Source organism: Hemicordylus capensis, chromosome 2 (assembly GCF_027244095.1).
Source record: "Hemicordylus capensis ecotype Gifberg chromosome 2, rHemCap1.1.pri, whole genome shotgun sequence".
Taxonomy (NCBI): Eukaryota; Metazoa; Chordata; class Lepidosauria; order Squamata; family Cordylidae; genus Hemicordylus; species Hemicordylus capensis.
The window spans coordinates 25,411,902-25,429,497 of record NC_069658.1 but is presented as its reverse complement, the minus strand read 5'-3'; the positions used below and the strand labels follow the sequence as shown (position 1 = coordinate 25,429,497).

General features: G+C 46.1%; 1 protein-coding gene across 1 annotated transcript; it reads left to right on the top strand.

Moving 5' to 3' along the window:
• Positions 1–897: 897 nt before the first annotated feature.
• Positions 898–16,952, top strand: CAPSL (calcyphosine like). The gene is made up of 5 exons (XM_053288445.1): positions 898–1,116; positions 7,200–7,336; positions 11,394–11,571; positions 14,165–14,374; positions 16,817–16,952. The coding sequence occupies exons 2-5, from the start codon at positions 7,200–7,202 to the stop codon at positions 16,916–16,918; spliced, it is 627 nt and encodes a 208-aa protein (XP_053144420.1). The 5' UTR covers positions 898–1,116; the 3' UTR covers positions 16,919–16,952.
• The last annotated feature ends 644 nt before the right edge of the window (positions 16,953–17,596 follow it).

Genomic DNA, 17,596 nt, shown 5'->3' with positions numbered 1-17,596 from the left:
GATATAAATTTAATAATAATAATAATAATAATAATTTTTATAATAATAATAATTAATAATAATTAATTAATTAACGATACCTATAACAGTAACAACATTGACAATAAAATTCAGCCATCCCAGGAAGGACTCGATGTCTGGATAAAACAAACCAGTCAATAACACCTGTCTGACTGTGTAAACAAGAATTAATAATAATAATAATAATAATAATAATAATAATATAATATCCCAGTCTAAATAGGTCTTGGGACCATGTGCAGAGGGGCAATTCAGATGAACACCCCCTCATGAGATTAAAGGATGCTGGGATGTCCTGCAGAGATATCAGGACCTGGTCATGTGTGCTGGCCAGCATTAATCCGACATAAAAGCATGGGGGGGTTGTTCTTTGAAAAGTAGTGTTTGCTCTGGATACCTATTATTTAATTACAGAGCATTGTTGAGACTGTTGAGATTCTCTTAGGAGGTTTTCACCACTACTAGGAGAAACCGTGCTAAAATAAAGTTTTGCAATTTGGAGCACAGACATGTCTTCAAGCAAGAAGTGTCTGGAGATTTAGATGGATAATTTGCATATAAGCATTTTGAAATGTGCCTTAATATATGCAAATTATGTCCTTTGCAAATATAAAGGAGATATATATATAAAATTCAAATTACTATATTCTTGCACATTTGTTCCTGATATTGGCCCTTAAGAATCCACTGCTCTTACACTGCTTCACTTCTTGGGTTTCCTTGAAGAGGTTTCTACCTGAATAAAGCAAACCCAAAGTGAAAGGGAAGGGCAGAGAGAGAGAGCATCGCACATCACCACAGAAGCAACAAAATCTCTAACAGGTTGTGCTAGGCCTTTCACACGTCTCCTTGGAAACAGGGTGGTAAACTCCAGGCAGGGCAGAGATATGTAAACAAGAAAGCTGAGATGGATGGGCACTTGAGCCCTCCAGTCAGCCCTCACAGCCTTTCATGTTTCTGCATCAATTAACTCAAGCCGTCCAATCAGAGGAGAAAGGTGTGGGCCAGGGGTGGGAGGAGACAAGCCCACTTTCCCCAAAGTGAACAAGGCAGCGTCCGTAGTTTCAGGTAGAAGCAACAGGTAGCAGATTAAAGGTAAAGGATTTTATTTTCTTTTTTCCTATTGATTGGGTCAGGAAGGCTACTCTCTCATTCATTCTAATATCGGACAGCTTTCCACCCACCCTCCACTTCTAAAGCCAGCCATAGACTTCTCTTTCAAAAGCAATTCATCTAGAAAATTGCTGGTGGCAAAGTAGTGCATGATCCTGAAGGCTTAAAAGTTGCTTATGACGCATTCTCTCTCTCTCTCTCTCACACACACACACACACCTCTCTCTGGGGGAAATGGTTCACACTGGATTTGTTTATATACACCTTTTTTTCTTAGGTGGGAATGGATATGTGGTAGAAAATAAAGCTGGGGTGACTGGAGAAGGACCAGTTTGTGATGTCTGCCGCATCTGTGATCAGGCTTACCTCTTAGGGCATATTTTTCAGAAGCACTGGCAGGAGCAGTAGAATGTATGCAAGAATATTTAATGGGGTGATGAAAAAAGACTCTCCCCTTCCTCCAATTCTGCATTTTCATTTAAGATTAATAATATTTGCGGGGGGTGGTCGTCATTATAAATATGATAGATAGGAGGAAGTACAGATGTGAATTCTGGTTCTCCATAGATCCAAAGAGCACTTGACCTTTGGAGGGCTGTTAGTTTAATCACAGAGTGAGGCTGGATTCATCGCAGAGTGAGGCTGGTTCACTGGTTTGGCTGCACCAGATGAGAAGCTGCTTGTCTGAAGGGGGTTAGAACGTAAGAACAGCCCCATCAGCACCTGGCCTACATCTGCCCATCCGTGGCCTAGAAGATCTACTGGGGAAACTGGTCATGGAACGGGAGAGTACATAAGGTGTTTGGGCATCTTGCCTGCTTTGAAAGGTGTGCAATGAGAAAAGGGGGGCTGTGCTACAGTCTCCACTGTGCTGCCACTGATGCAGTAGTCAGGCCCACATGCCTGCTTCTGGAAGGAGGAGGAGTATGGAAATGAAGTGGGGGTGGTGGGGGTGGTGCTGGCGGCTGGCAGGCAACATCCACATAGATTGTGCCACAAAGGGGCGTGATGGAAAAGGGCAAAGGTGGTGCACAGCAGGAAGGTGGGATGGCAGCTGTGGTGGTGGGAGGTGAGTGGTGGTGCCCGCTGTTCCACTGCATCCACCACCTGAGGTGACTGCCTCGCTGCCCCACATAAGTGGGGGCAGCCCTGGGAGTTTGCAGTTATAAGAAGCTGAATGTAGACTGGTACCCCATAGTTCATACAATACGTAACTGCAGTCCACAGTGCTAGTTCAGATGCTCAGCAATGGTTAGCCACTCCCTGTTTCCATCCAGAGTGAAAAATCACATCTGACATTATCAGGGAGCTCCAGAGGATCCTTTGTAGAAATGTCAAACTCTGATTTTATTGTGGTTTTCTTGCTTTACTCTGGGAGCCACCCAGAGAACGATTTGTTACGGGGCAGCCATATAAATAAAGCTCTTGTTATAGGTCTATGGTCCTATACAATATTTAGCACTATGGTCCTAAACAGCTTAGGACCATGTAAGAGGACGTCCAGGGGCATAACGAGGCTGGAGTGGGCCCAGAGACAAAATTTTAAAATGGGCCCCTTGCTGATACACACACACTCACTTCACATTTGACTTGCCTTTGGGGGCCCCCTCGAGGCGTGGGGGCCCCCAGGCAGCCGCCTCCCCTTGCCTAATGGTAGTTACGCCCCTGAGGACGTCGTCTTCACTATGAGCCCCATTGAGATCATCTGGAGAGGTTCATCTGCAGTTCACCAGCTCATCTGGTGGCTACACAGGTACAGGCCTTCTCTGTTGCCACCCCGAGACTCTGGAATGCATTTCCTGCTGAAATAAGAGCCTCCCCATCTCTGACAACTTTTTAAAAGTCTTTAAAGAAACATTTATTATTTGAAAAATAAAAATAAAAATGGTAGAAAATGGGAGAGGGCCTGATGTAAAACAAGTTGATCTAGTAAGAACTAATCAGTAGGAGTGTGCATTTTGGAATTTTCTTGTTTCGATTTGTATCCGAATCAAAACACCCCCATTTTGTTTTGTACCCAAATTTTCTGAATCTGAATCAGCCCTGTTTTGTTTTGTAGACGAATTTTCCGAATCCGAATCGATTTGGATTTTTAAAAAGGGTCCCAGGGCAAAAAGAGTGGGTGGTGGTGGTAGTGTCCAATGGGTGGAAGCTACAAGCCAAATTTAAAAGGAATTAGGCAAAGGGCTGATTTTTTGTGAATTTTTAAAGTGTACACATCTTTAAGAATTTTCCCATAGGGAATAATGGAGATTCCAGCAAATGTATCGCTTCAAATCAAGGGGAAAGGGATGATCCAGAGCGGAGTGTGGTGGGTGGTAGTGCCCAATGGGGGCAAGGAAACTTCCAGAATTATTTCAAAAAAATTGGGCAAAGGGCTGATCTTTTCTGATTTGATGAAGTTTACGTGTCTAAGATTTCTCCCATAGGGAATAATGGAGGTTTAGATTTCAGCAGCCCCATAATTCCACTTGGGGGGCACTGGGGTTGCCCAGAGTGAGGGGTTGTGTAGTGCACATAGGGTGCCAACCAACCCCATACCCACAAGCCCGTGGGGTACTGGGTTTTGTTGTTTCTGAGGTGTTCATTGTAGATTCTCTGGTAGCATATGAGATTTTCAGTGAAAAACAAGAATCCACTCTCATATGCTACCAGAAAATCTACACTCAGAACACCACAGAATCAACAGAACCCAGCACCCCATGGGTTAGCAATCCTTCCCCTGGCCAATGTGGGGTCAGTAAAGAGTGGCAAGAAGCAAAAGAGCCAATGCTGAACAAGGAGGGAATTGTCAGCAGGTCAGCCCATGATTTAGGTCACCGATCAGAAGGCTGGAAGGGTGGGAAATTCAAAGAGATGTCAAACACAAAATGGAGACTGACTCAGTGATCACAACAAAATGGAGGTCCAAAACACCAAAACGTTTTGTAGCCGAAACAGGGACATTTTGTTTTGTATACAAAACTTTTGGATCTGGAAAATGGGTGTTTTGTCTTGTCTACAATATTATCTAATACAATATTGTCTAATATTAACACACACCACACCATTTGGGCACCCCTATGTGTCCCTACAGCTGTAGCAAATTTGGTTCAAATTGGTTTGGTGGTTCACAAGGTAGCCCACATGCACCTAAAAAGTTTACATGTCTGCCATCTTGGATCAGGGAAGATGATATCATCACAAACTACGCTGTTGAGGTGTCCCTATGTGTCCCTACAACTGTACCCAATTTGGTTCATATTGGTCCAGGAGCTGTGAAGTTAATAGCGGGGCGACAGACAGATGGACACACACACGGATGGACACACACGGATGGACACACACACACAGAATGCCGGGTGATCTCATAAGCCTACTGGAAAGTAGGCTAAAAATGGCTATAGCCAGAGATAGATCACAGTTGCACCGTCCATTCTGAACATTCAGATGAAACTTGGTGACAGATTTGTACAGAGTTTCCAAAATGTGCTCTGAGTTCCTTTGCTGGTATTTGGATCACAAAGAGCAAAAATTGATATACCATTTAATGCCTAACAGATTCATATTGTATTTTTGGCATTAGGAGGTTTGCATTTCCTTCTAAGGAAAGCTTGAAATTCTGATTTTACATGATAACCTTTTGTACTGATACTATCCATTGCAAAAACATTTCTAATCATCCATTGATAAGCTGTTTTAAAAGAAGTACTTGCATATCACTGCTGGCAGTTAGTGAAATAGTGTACCATGCTATGAGTGCATTCTTGAGTTGTAATAAGCACACACCTTGAAGAAAAGTTCCTTTTTAACTAACTCCAAGATATAAGGTTTGTGGTCTTAGAATACACTTTATATCCATTCAGGGTTATTTTGCTAAGGTATATCTTGATGTGGGAGGACTACACCTGAAAATCCTATTATCCCTCCCCCTGCCCAGTAAAGAACAGCATCGTTCTACACACACAGATTTGAGAAAAGCTACAGCCACTACTACCTAATGGCACAGCAGGGAAATGCTTGACTAACAAGCAGAAAGTTGCCAGTTTGAATCCCCGCTGGTACTATATCGGGCAGCAGCAATATAGGAAGATGCTGAAAGGCATCGTCTCATACTGCATAGGAGGAGACAATGCTAAACCCCTCCTGTACTCCACCAAAGACAACCACAGGACTCTGTGGGCACCAGGAGTCGAAATCGACTTGATGGCACACTTTACCTTTACCTTACAACTACTACTACTGCTGCTGCTACTGCTCTTCTGCCTTTAACAGGTTGAATTGTAGATGTTATACTGGCATGGTAGTGCCAGCATAGACAGGATGCGTTGTTTCAGCATTCTACCATTATGAGTCCTGAGCATTCTATCGGTTACAATATTGAAGCCATCTCTCCAATCTGCCTGCTCATTTGCCGACAGTCAGTAGGTGGCAGCAGCCACCTAATGGTGCAGTGGGGAAATGACTTGACTAGCAAGCCAGAGCTTGCCAGTTTGAATCTCCGCTGGTATGTTTCACAGACTATGGGAAACTCCTATATGGGGCAGTAGGGATGTGTGGACTGGTCTGGCAGTCCAGTCCGGGGGTCCGGGAGTTCGTGGTTGAACCGAACCACCACCACCCCACCCAGGTTCCGCCAGACCAGAACCGGACTGCCGGGTCCGGTCCAGCAGGTCCGTGAACTTTTAAAAAAAATTGTAAAGTGAAGGAAGTACCTGTAGCCCCTTCGGAGGGCTTGCTGAAGCCGCGGGTGAGTGTGTGTCCACACAGGTTCCCTCTCCCCCCACCGGCCTTCCTCATCACTGCTGCAGCCGGGTAAGTGAAGCGTTTTTGGCCCTTTGGGGCCTCCGTAAGAGCAAGCAGTCGCCATTTTGGCAGCTGCCGCGCATGCGCAAATGCCCTCTGCGAGGACACGGCAGCCGCTCGCTCTTATGGAGGCCCGAAAGGGCCAAAAACGCTTCACTTACCCGGCCACGGCGGTGATGAGGAAGGCCGGCGGGGGGAGAGGGAACCCGCACGGACACACCCACACCCACAGCTTCAGCAAGCCCCCCGAAGGGGCTACAGGTACTTCCTTCACTTTAATTTTTTTTTTTTAATAAAGTTCATGGACCGGTCCGGGACCGGACCGGGGGGGTGTTCAATGGGGGGCCGGACCGAACAGGCCCGGTTCTGTTCAAGGCCACTCCGGTCTCGAACTGAACCAGGCCAGACAGTTCCATGCACACCCCTATCAGGCAGCAGCGATATAGGAAGGTGCTGAAAGGCATCATCTCACACTGAGCGGGAGGAGGCAATGGTAAACCCCTCCTATATTCTACCAATGACAACCACAGGGCTCTGTGGACACCAGGAGTCAAAACCAACTTGATGGCACACTTTACTTTAAGTGACACAATCCTTGGATGACTTTCTGGCTGGATAGTTACTAGATAGGTGGCATTTTGGGGAAGAAACGTGCCTTGCACCAGGCAGAAATTCATCCAGGGCATCTCTATCAAATGATTGGGTAAGCTGCACCCATTCAATTTCTATCTGGATGCATCCCCCAGCCACAAGCCCAATCTGGAACAGAACGACCAAGGTTAAGTGTGGGCGCATGGAGCCTAATTTGTAAAGCCAGCATAAAATACGAGACAATATTTTCACACTGTAAAGATTTTGTACACTTGACAGCTTATACGGCATGGAAGTTGGGTACCTTAACTGGCAATTTCTATGCTTTGTAGAGCATGGCTGTAAATTTAAAGCATATTAACTCTTATCTTAAACCGAAGGCTTTTAGATACCAGTATTTTTGGATTGCTGCTTATTTCCATGAAATTGATCAACTGCTGGTTTATGAAGAAATGCTGCAGCCATTAAAGGCTCAGAAGCAGGCTGGGGTAGTTTATCTGGTCAGTTGGCATCTCTAGCCATCCTCAGAAGGCTAGTTCCTAGGGGGTCAGTAAACCTTCCTCTTCAAGCTTTTCAAACCTCAACAGGTTTGGAATATTCTCTTCCTATCAGAAACATTTTGTAACCAGTGGTCAATATATCCCTGCTCTGCGGTTTCAAATATGGGCTGACAAGACTTCTCCTTCTAGATGGCTGGTACAGCAAGGCATGACCGGGAGATGGCAATCCAGGCGAAGAGAAACCTTTCCAAGACCACAGATCCAATTGAGAGGCTTCGGCTTCAGTGTTTAGCAAGGGGGTCTGCGGGCATCAAAGGCCTTGGCAGGTAAGATTCATTCATTCAATCAGTTATTAAATATATATGCCACTCTTCCTAAAGTGGCTGAGGGTGGTTTACATTAAAATAAAAAAGACATAATAAACAATTAAAATAAAAAGGTTTAAACGAGATTAAAATTAAAACTAGATATAATTAAAAGCCAGGCTAAAAAGATGGGTCTAAGGATCTCTCTCTCTATATTTCTCTAAGGCGTACTTGTTGCTACTCCCATGCGTGGCAGCGCTTGTGGGATTTCATGAGCAATGGGAGGGGGAGAGGAAGGCGAGCAGCCAGCGAGGGAAAACAACCAGCCACTGGGTGGCGAGAGGAAGCAGCGGCCGGGCCAGCCATTGAGGGAGAATGAACTGAGCTGAAGGGGGGGAGAATGAGCTAGGGCTAAAGGGAGGAGGGAGAATGGCTGAAGGGATGGTGGGGAGACAGGGAGAACTAGGGATGCAGATGCTCTGCGCCAGGTCAGCTAGTATAAGATAATCCTCTTATATCCACAGGGAGCGTGTTCCACAACCGGGGGGGCGACAACTGAGAAAGCCCAATCCCAGGTTGTCACCAGATGAACTGGTGGCACACAAAAACGGACCCCCTCCTAATGATCTTAATGAGCAGTTTGGATCTTGTAGAGAAAAGAAGAGAGAAAACCAGACCAACTGTTTAAGAACAGGAATAATGTGATCTCTCCAGGATACCTCAGAGACCAATCTGGATGCCGCATTTTGAACTAACTGACGTTTCCGTACAAAGGCAGCCTTACATAGAGCGCATTGCAGTAGTACAACCTAGAGGTTACCAGATGGTGTACAACTGTTTTCTGGTCATTCTCCTTAAGGAACGGGCAGAGCTGTTGAATCAATCGCAACAAGTAAAAAGTGCTCCTGGCCACAGCCTCAACGTGAGGCACCAGGGTGAACTCATTAAATGAGTTTATGAGGTAAATTATTAATCCAGCCTGTGGCCTGCGAGCCAGGAGATAGCTGAAGCAAAACCAGCATTGCTTGAAAGCTGCAACAGATGCTTCATTTTCCTTGCCCTATTGGTCTTCAAATGCTGATTTGGTGAGCCCTTCCTAGGTCAAGAAAATACCTATCTGATTCTGTTACAGGTTATAGGGGCCCTTTTCACAGATGAACACACTTCAGAGACTATGAATTTAACAGGCTGAGTCAAAAGTAAGAGAGGAGAGCTGATCTTGTGGTAGCAAGCATGACTTATCCCCTTAGCTAAGCAGGATCTGCCCTGGTTGCATATGAATGGGAGACTAGAACTGTGAGCACTGTAAGATATTCCCCTCCGGGGACGGAGCCGCTCTGGGAACAGCGGAAGGTTCCATGTTCCCTCCCTGGCAGCATATCCAAGATAGGGCTGAGAGAGATTCCTGCCTGCAACCTTGGAGAAGCTGCTGCCAGTCTGGGTAGACAATACTGAGCGAGATGGACCTATGGTCTGACTCAGTAGATGGCAGCTTCCTATGTTCCTATGTAACTTGAAAGATTTCCCATTTAATCTGCAAACTGAAATAAACGGAAAGAGAGCCCAAGGAAGAAGTCAGGACTCCCACTGGCCTCAGTTAGGGGTATCATTGAAGATTGTACTAGGGGGAGAGAGGTTTTGATAGGGGCTGTGGGGCAAAGTCACTGGAGGATTGAAAGACCTGCATTTAGGGATCGTTGAGTACCCTACACCTAGGGTTGCCAACTGTCCTGCACTGTGCGGGATGTCTCGACTTTCAGTGGGGAAATGCTCGTCCCATTCGGGATTCCATTTCTCCCGCTTTTTGACACTCGGCAGCGGCGGAGCAGGATGGCAGACGCGCGTGCATGCGCAGAAGCCTGAAACCGACCCGTCTGCCTCATTTGGAGGCAGACAGGGCCGAGGAAGGGAGCTTTTCACCCTCCCTCCCTCCCGGCTCCTCCCCTCCCGGCTCCTCAAGTCAGACTTAGTGAGGGGCTGGCAGCCGTGGCGGTAAATGCTCTCAGAGTCCAGGCTTCCTTTCAGCAGCAGCGCACACCTGCCGCCACTCGCCAGCGTGCCGCCCGCTCCAGCCAGCCCTGGCCCCTGCCCCAGAGAGCAGCCATTCCCTTCATAGTTTGGGAGGTGGGAGAGCTGTGCTCTTGCCGCCATCCCACCCTGCCGCTGCTGAGCAGCAGCTCTAAAAGTTAAACAAAAAAACAAGCCTGGCCCCTAGGTGGCCATGCCCCTGCCCGCCCCCAGAGTCCGTGTCCCAGTTTCTGCCGACGCAGTGCTGGCCACCCGACCTACACTGAGCAGTGAGGCGTCTCAAGGGTGCAAGGCTAACACGGACTCTGGCTTCCTTTGGGGGGGAGATTGCTGGAGAATTGTCGGGTCTTTGAAGTATTTGGTTTCTGTATTGGGAAGTGCACGGGCCTGTTTGGAGGCCCTTTTATGGGCCTGCGAACAGGTTCGAAAGACCAGTGGTTTGGCTGGTTCAAAGGCGGGTGTGTGTGTATTTTTAAGAGCAGGGAAGGGTGCTCTTATCCCTCTCGCCATGTTTCTCCTGCTGGTGCTGCACTTTAAAAGGATCCGGTGTGGTGGCAGCGTACCTCCCTGCTGCCCTGTTGCCTCGTCAGACCGGAAGTGACCAGAAGTCCGCAGCGCACGTGTGCACGGCGCACGCAGGCCCAGCAAGCGTGTCGTCCACATGGACATGCCCAACATGCACACGCGCACCGGGTACTTCCGGTCACAGGGAGGTACGCTGCCGCCCCACCGGATCCTTTTAAAGTGCAGCCCTGGTGGGGGAAATGCGGCGGGAGGGCTAAGAGCACCCTCCCCACCCATAAAGGTATCCCCCCCCACCTTCGAGGCACCACCCCACCAGTTCCATGCACAGCTGAAGGTCGTTGGAGGAGAGCCAAGCTTTCCTAGGAGTCAGCAGTAGGCTTCGTCAGGGTCTCAGAGGGATGCCCTCACACTCTAAAAGGGGCTTCTAATATTCTGCCTGGCTTATGCGTTCCAGGTTCTTCCCCAAAATCAGACTCGAACTTCTCAAAAAATCAGACTCCACAGCCGTTGCTTTCCAAACGAGTCTTTCTTTACACTGGGATTATCAAACTTGGGCCCCCAAGATGTTGTTGGGCTATAACTCCCATCATCCCTTTGGATTCTGGCTGGGGGTGATAGGAGTTGTAGTTCAACAGCACCTTGAGGTCCAAGTCTGAGATACCAGCAATAGCCACTGGAGGGATGCTGTGCTGGGGCTGGATGGGGCCAGTTGCTCCTCTCCCCTACTAAATATAAGAGAATCACCACTTTACAAGCTGTCTCTTTGCTCAGTTACTCTGGAAAAGGTGTCTGTATAAAGCAATGGTTCTCAAACTTTTACATGGAAAAATAAATAATATAGGGGACCATTTTATTTATGTATTGTTTATTTTTCTATGTAAACCGCTTTGTGAGCTTTGGTTGAAGAGCAGTATATAAATATTCATAGTAGTAGCAGTCATAGTGGACAGCTTGTTGAAAGTGTCAACTGTGAAAAAGGCCAATTCCATGCTAGGGGAATTGAAAAGGGGATTGGAAGGGGATTGAAAATAAAACTGCTAATATTATAATGCCCTTATACAAATCTATGGTGCGGCCACATTTGGAGTACTGCAAACCGTTCTGGTCATCGTAACTTAAAAAGGACATTGTAGAACTGGAAAAGGTGCAGGAGATCTCTCTCCTGGCCAGTCACTGACAGCTCAGACCCCATCAGTGTATATGTGAACATGGGGTTTTTTTTGGCCTCAATATACATCTCTTTACACTTGATTGCACTGAACCACATTTGCTATTTTGTCTCCCACTCACCCAGTTTGGAGAGGTCCTTTTGGAGCTCCTCACAATCAGTTTTGGATTTCACTACACTAAATAGTTTAGTGTCATCTGCAAATCTGGCCACTTGGCTGCTTACTCCAACTTTTATATCATTTATGAACAAGTTAAAGAGCACTGGTCCCAGGAATGTCTCTGTCCCAGATCTGGTCCCTTTTCTCTCTTTTATTTCATTATTCTTTTCTTCACAGCTGCCCTTCTTTTTCTTCAGGGTCTTTCGCATCATGGATGATGACAACAGCAGAACTATCGATTTCAAAGAGTTTCTCAAAGGTCTCAATGATTATGCTGTGTTGATTGAGAAAGAAGAAGCTGAAAGGGTTTTCAAGATCTTTGATAAAGATGGGAGTGGAACCATTGATTTTGATGAATTTCTCCTAACATTAAGAGTAAGCTTCTACACCCATGACCTTCCCCACAAAAAATATTTCCTATGTCTCAGTGGCATAGACTAGTCATATTCAAGAGCTATCAGTACAGAAGAGCCTTCTTGGACAAAAATTATTGTTATTGAATGGGAGCTCCCCACTCACCTGAACACAATTAAACTACCATAGTATGTAATAAGTGCAAGGAAAAGATATGTTTATGAAATATATAATGAATCAAATCTGGGAAACACCTTACAATATGCCGTTGTTTTTCTCCAATCCTCCTTTGGTTATATTTAATTATTAATCTAAAGGCTCCCTCATGTGGTGAAATGAAAAAGTTACAGGGAAAGGCAACATTCATGATTTATTGTGTTAATAAGTCCACTCTGGCCAAACGACACAAAATGAGAAATAAATCCTTGGGCAGGATTCTGGCTAAGTTAGGTCCCACTGAAATCCAAGGAGCTTAAGTTAATCATGACTAACTTGCCTCATTGATTTCAGTGGTGCTTCCTAACTTAGTCTAGATCCTGCCCACTGTGTTTCCTTCTTCTTGAACTTTCTTAAAAATAGGAGCCACTGGGGCCACAGTGCACAGGGAGACTTTAACTGCTCCAACTGAAGCTGCTGTTCTATTAAAAAAAATTAAAAGGAAGCATCTCTGTAGGTATGCCTGAAAAGACAGCAGCTGAGAATCCTAGGTGGTGCAGAGCAGGGGTGAGGGGGGCAAGACCCCTAAACAGGTAGCTCCCCCCTGCTGCCGCTCATTGCTAGATCCCTGTGTAACTTGAAAGAAATATATATTTTAAAATCCTCAGATTGCTTTTCTTTATTATCATATGTATAAATATAGATGGCAACCATCTTGACCAAGAAAGAGAGAAGCTACACTTAAGACCGCTGGAGGCTTCACCACTTCCACAGTGTGCATGTGTGGGAAGGGGGAGTGGTTTTCACTGATCTTCCCTGCCTCTGGAAGTGCTCTGCACTTCCCAAAAATATGTCCCTGAGGGCAGCCTATGGAAGTGCTTTGTGCCCTGCAAAAAAATGTCCCAGAGGGCTGCACAGCCCTCAGGGATGTATTTTTGGAAGACATAGAGCACTTTCATAGGCAAGGAAGATCAGCCAAATCACTCCCACACTCCCCTGTACGCACATGCTGAGGAAATGAGGAAACCTCCAGTTGCCGGTTCTCACTGTGTCCTCATGTCCTTAGTCAGGATGTCAGCCATATATATATATGTGTGTGTGTATCTTGGCAGTGGCGGCCAATCTGGGTAGGGCAAGGGAGGATGGTAAATGAGGTGTGACTCATTCCCACTCTTCTTGCCCCATCCTGGCTGCCATGCTCTCCCCGGTCTTGACCCACTGCTGCATTAATCTCTGCTGCATTAATCACTGCTGCATTAAACCCACTGCTGCATGAAGGACACATGGGTTGGTCCATCGCTGGGGTGGGAGACTGGGAGACCAGCCCACATTGTTGCCAGACAGCCAGATTTCGAGGTAGCCCAGAGAGCACCCCTCCATCTATATTACTCTGGAAGGCTATACAGCCTGAGATTATGAGATCATAGTCTCTATGGTGAACTTTTCACCTGCTTGGGTTTGGCAAGACCCACAGCTGGTTGCTCAGCATGAGCAAAGCGTGGGGCAATGTGCCTCAAGGTCAGAATAGTGAATGGGATGCCCCCACCCTGTAGTAGTTAGAGTGCTGAACTAGGACCGGGGGAGACCCGAGTTCAAATCCCCATTCAGCCATGAGACTAGCTGGGTGACTCTGGGCCAGTCGCTTCTCTCTCAGCCTAACCTACTTCACAGGGTTGTTGTGAGGAGAAACTTAAGTATGTAGTACACCGCTCTGGGCTCCTTGGAGGAAGAATGGGATATAAAATGTAAAATAATAATAATAATAATAATAATAATAATAATAATAATAATAATAAATAATAATAAAAGATGGCCCCAGCCAACAAGTAGACTCATTTCACAAGGTGAATCAAGGAGGAATCCTCCCGTTCACAAGAGATCACAGTGGAGCACTCTTTGGGAGTCACATAGATAAGCGATGCATTTCCTGACCCATTCTAAATCCACAATTTGGCTCACCTAACGCAACTTCTGTCTTCTGTACCCCATTTTACCCTTCATAAAACTTTTGAACTGTACCTCTGCCTCCTTATCTTTTCCAAAACACAAAACGTGATCAAAGTGATAGTGGAACCAAACTGCTCCCTCTAGCCAAGCTAATTCCCCAAAAGTCCAGTTGGCGCATCTGGCCAGCACTCTGGGGCAGTTCTGGTAACAGCACACCTGGGGTAAATGCAGCAGAGGGAGATAGTCAGGGCATGGTGAGAAAAGTGGGAACAAACTGCATCTGTGGCTTGTTTTCCGCCCCCCTTGTCTCTCCTAGATGGGCTGCCACTGCCCCATGGGCTCACGGTGACTCACCTCTGTATCTGTTTAGAAAGGGAGCATTAGTGTACAATGCAGTTGTTTTTCTTTCAGAAATCTAACATGAGGGCTGAAGCTTGCCTCCCCAAAACACGCTTTGTCCCTTGTATGCACCCATTTCCCCCCTGCTGCCACTAATTACCATTTTTTTTAGCCACCTATGTCTAATGCAAGAAAAGAAGTAATTTTGCAAGCCTTTCGAAAGCTAGACAAGACTGGGGATGGCATTATCACCATTGAGGACCTACAGGGAGTCTACAATGTCAAACATCACCCCAAGTACCAGAATGGAGAATGGACGGAAGATCAAGTGTTCAGAACTTTTCTAGATAACTTTGATTCTCCTTATGACAAAGATGGACAGGTAAGTGAAATAGCTCACAGTTTTTAGTTAGCACATTTACATCCTGTCTTTCTTCTGTCATGGAATATTTGTTAGCCACCAGTTTTTATGGGGCCAGTGAAAACCCTGCTGCTGGGGAAAGCTTTTAACCACTGCTTTTCCTGGGAATTTGGCATTTGTCTGCTGTCCTTCCACTTTTTTGTTTTGTTTTATACTATGATTTTATCTGTTTCATTCATTCATTCATTCATTCATTCAATTTCTATAGCACCCCTCCAAAATGGCAGTTTTGGAAACTCCAAAACTTTTGTAAACTCCAGGGCAGTTTACAGTTGAAACAAAACAATTAAAATCAATTAACAATTAAAACAGAGATTATAAAAACATCATAAAACAACAATGAAACAATGAAAACAATTTTAAAACTCTGAAAAACAAGGTTACAACATTAAAAACCCTTTACAACAGTTTAAAAACCCTGGAAGGCCAGGCCAAACAGATAAGTTTTAAGGGCTCTCCTAAAAGCCAATAAAGAGTTCAAATTACGGATTTGATGTTTGACTACCACTCCGATCATTCCCAGGAAGATTGGAGCTGTAGTAGTCCAACAACATCAGAAGATCCAAGTTTGAGAACCTCTGTCCTAGGGCCTTGGATTGCAAGTTACTCCTGTTCCAGAAGAATCAATTGTACCCTAAATCTGGAAAGAGTTGAGCTGGAAATATTTATTTGTTCTTCACCCAAACAAGTTCCTCTGTGACCACTTAGCGAAAACATGCTCATGGACAAACACATATTCCCAGATATTCATTCTTTCTTTTGAAAATTCTGCACTGGCTTCAATCTGTGATGATAAAGGTTAGATGCAAAATTCATAGCTTTGGTTGGATCTTATCCTGGATTTTCAAAACGGGACAAAATCCGATTGGGTTTTGCAGGAGAAACCTGAAAACCCATGTTGGGAGGACTGAAGTATTGTGCTTATGGATCTTATCTGCGAGAAACATATAGATCCCAGTGTAACATTTTGCACCCATAAGAGCTGCTCAACAGTGGAACCATCTGCCTCATGCATTGGGGGGGCTCTCCTTCACGGGAGGTTTCCAAACAGAGTCTGGGCATGGGCGGCCATCTCCCAGGGATGCTGGAGCAGTTTCCTACTCTGAGCAGGGGGTTGAACTTGAAGACATCCGAGGTACTTTCTAGCTCTAGCATTCTGTGATTCTACCTGTTTCCCTCCAATATGCTGGTTCCTCATGGTTCTAGTACAGTAAGTGTAGAAGGTGTGCCAGAGCTCTTAAGAAGGAGTGACACAGGTGGATTATTCAATGGGAAGTACAGACAAGCCTACATAAGAAGCTGCCTTACACTGAGCCACTCCATTGGTTCATCACCATTGGTCAGTATTGTCTACACTGACTGGCAGTGGCTCTCCGAGGTTTCAGGCAGGAGTCTTTCCCAGTGAAGTGATGATTATCTGGAAATGCCAGGGAGTGAATCTGGGGCCTTCTGCATGCAATCAGGTGCTCTTGCACGAGCCACAGCCCCAACCCCTAAGGGAAATACCTTTCAGGAGATAGCACTTGTGTGTAGTCACCCATCCAAATGCAAACCAGGGTGGACCCTGCTTAGCAAAGGGGACAATTGAAGATGCTCATTACTGCAAGACTATCTCTTTTCCCTAAAGTATTGGCACTCTCACTGAAGGTAATGGATCGTTGTCTCTCGCAATGTGTATCTGTGTGGTAAAGAAGACCAGCCTCAGAAGGTGGCATTGTTGGGTTGCTCTTGAGGGCCCAAGGACATAGAGACATAGGAAGCTGCCTTATACTGAGTCAGACCATTGGTCCATCTAGCTCAGTATTACCTACACAGACTGGCAGCAGCTTCTCCAAGGTTGTAGGCAGGAGTCTCTCTCAATCCTATCTTGGAGATGCCAGGGAAGAAACTTGGAACCTTCTGCATGCAAGCATGCAAGTGCTCTTCCCAGACCCTTGAAAGGGCCCTCTGCTGGTCCTTGAGACCATCTCTGAGTCTGTTGCCTTTGTGTTGTGTCGGCAGAGCAACTTTCTCAGGGCCCACCTAGGTAGGAAGCGACCCACAGAGGGCTGGTTGCAATGGGGCCCTTAAACCTGGAGCTGACCCATGGGCACATATTCATGACTAGCAGCACTCATTTGCTGGCTGGAGGTGGGGGTGAGAAAGGGCTCAGTAATGGCTTTTGAGGAATCTCTTCTCACATGTTCAGTTCTCTGTTTTCAGGGTTTCAGTGAAACCACATGCCTATTTATAATAATCATCGCTTCACTTTTCCTTTTCAGGTAGGCTCCTTCTGAAGATTAGAAATGTGATACTCGTTGCATAGGAAGCTGTTTCCCCTCCAGTTCCTTGCACAGAGTAACATGTATTTTCTGCAATAAATTGAGCTGTTCTTTCTCTCTCTCTCAAATTTCTCCACTTCAGGTCACAACAGATGAATTCATGAACTATTATGCAGGCGTCAGCGCTTCCATCGACACCGATGTCTATTTCATTGTGATGATGAAAAACGCTTGGAAAATCTGATTATATGGATTTCATAAAACAAGACTCCCCCCCCTTTTTTTTGTTTGTTTGTTTCGTTGCTTTTAACAGCTCCTCCACCTCCTGTGCAGAACAGTGTGATTGTGTTCCATTTAATGACTAATTGCAGCAGACTAGAAGAAATGATGGCCAACATACTGATTAGGCCTGGTATTTTGGCAGGATCAGTCTCAAGGTGGAACTGAGTGCTATTTCAGCAAAGGAGTTCCCAACAGGAATAATATGGAGGCCGGAGGCATTTTCGGTGATTGAGAGGAGAGTGCTTTCCCCCTGCAACTCTTCTTCCCTCCAGATATTTTGACTCTCCCTGCTCAAGCCAGGCTCTGAGGTCAGAAATAAGCCTGGCGGGGAAGGAAACATCCTGAGGAGAGGGGGAAATGGGAGGTGGGGGGAAGGATTAAGCACTCCCACCTGTCGCTTCTCCCCTAAAGACATCTCCCACTGTATTGTATTGTGCCGTAAACAGGGTGTTGGGAACACTGGCTGACTTGCTGCGCAGGGTCCTGTGAGTGTAGTCAGCACGGTGGGAGCTGCTGCGTGCTCATAACAGCAGCATTCATGGTGTGGCTGAGTACTGTTGCGCAAATGCCAGAATTGTACAACAATCGCACAACTGTGGCCGTGCAATTCCAGTGTCCGTGAAACCGCAGCCTTGTGCGA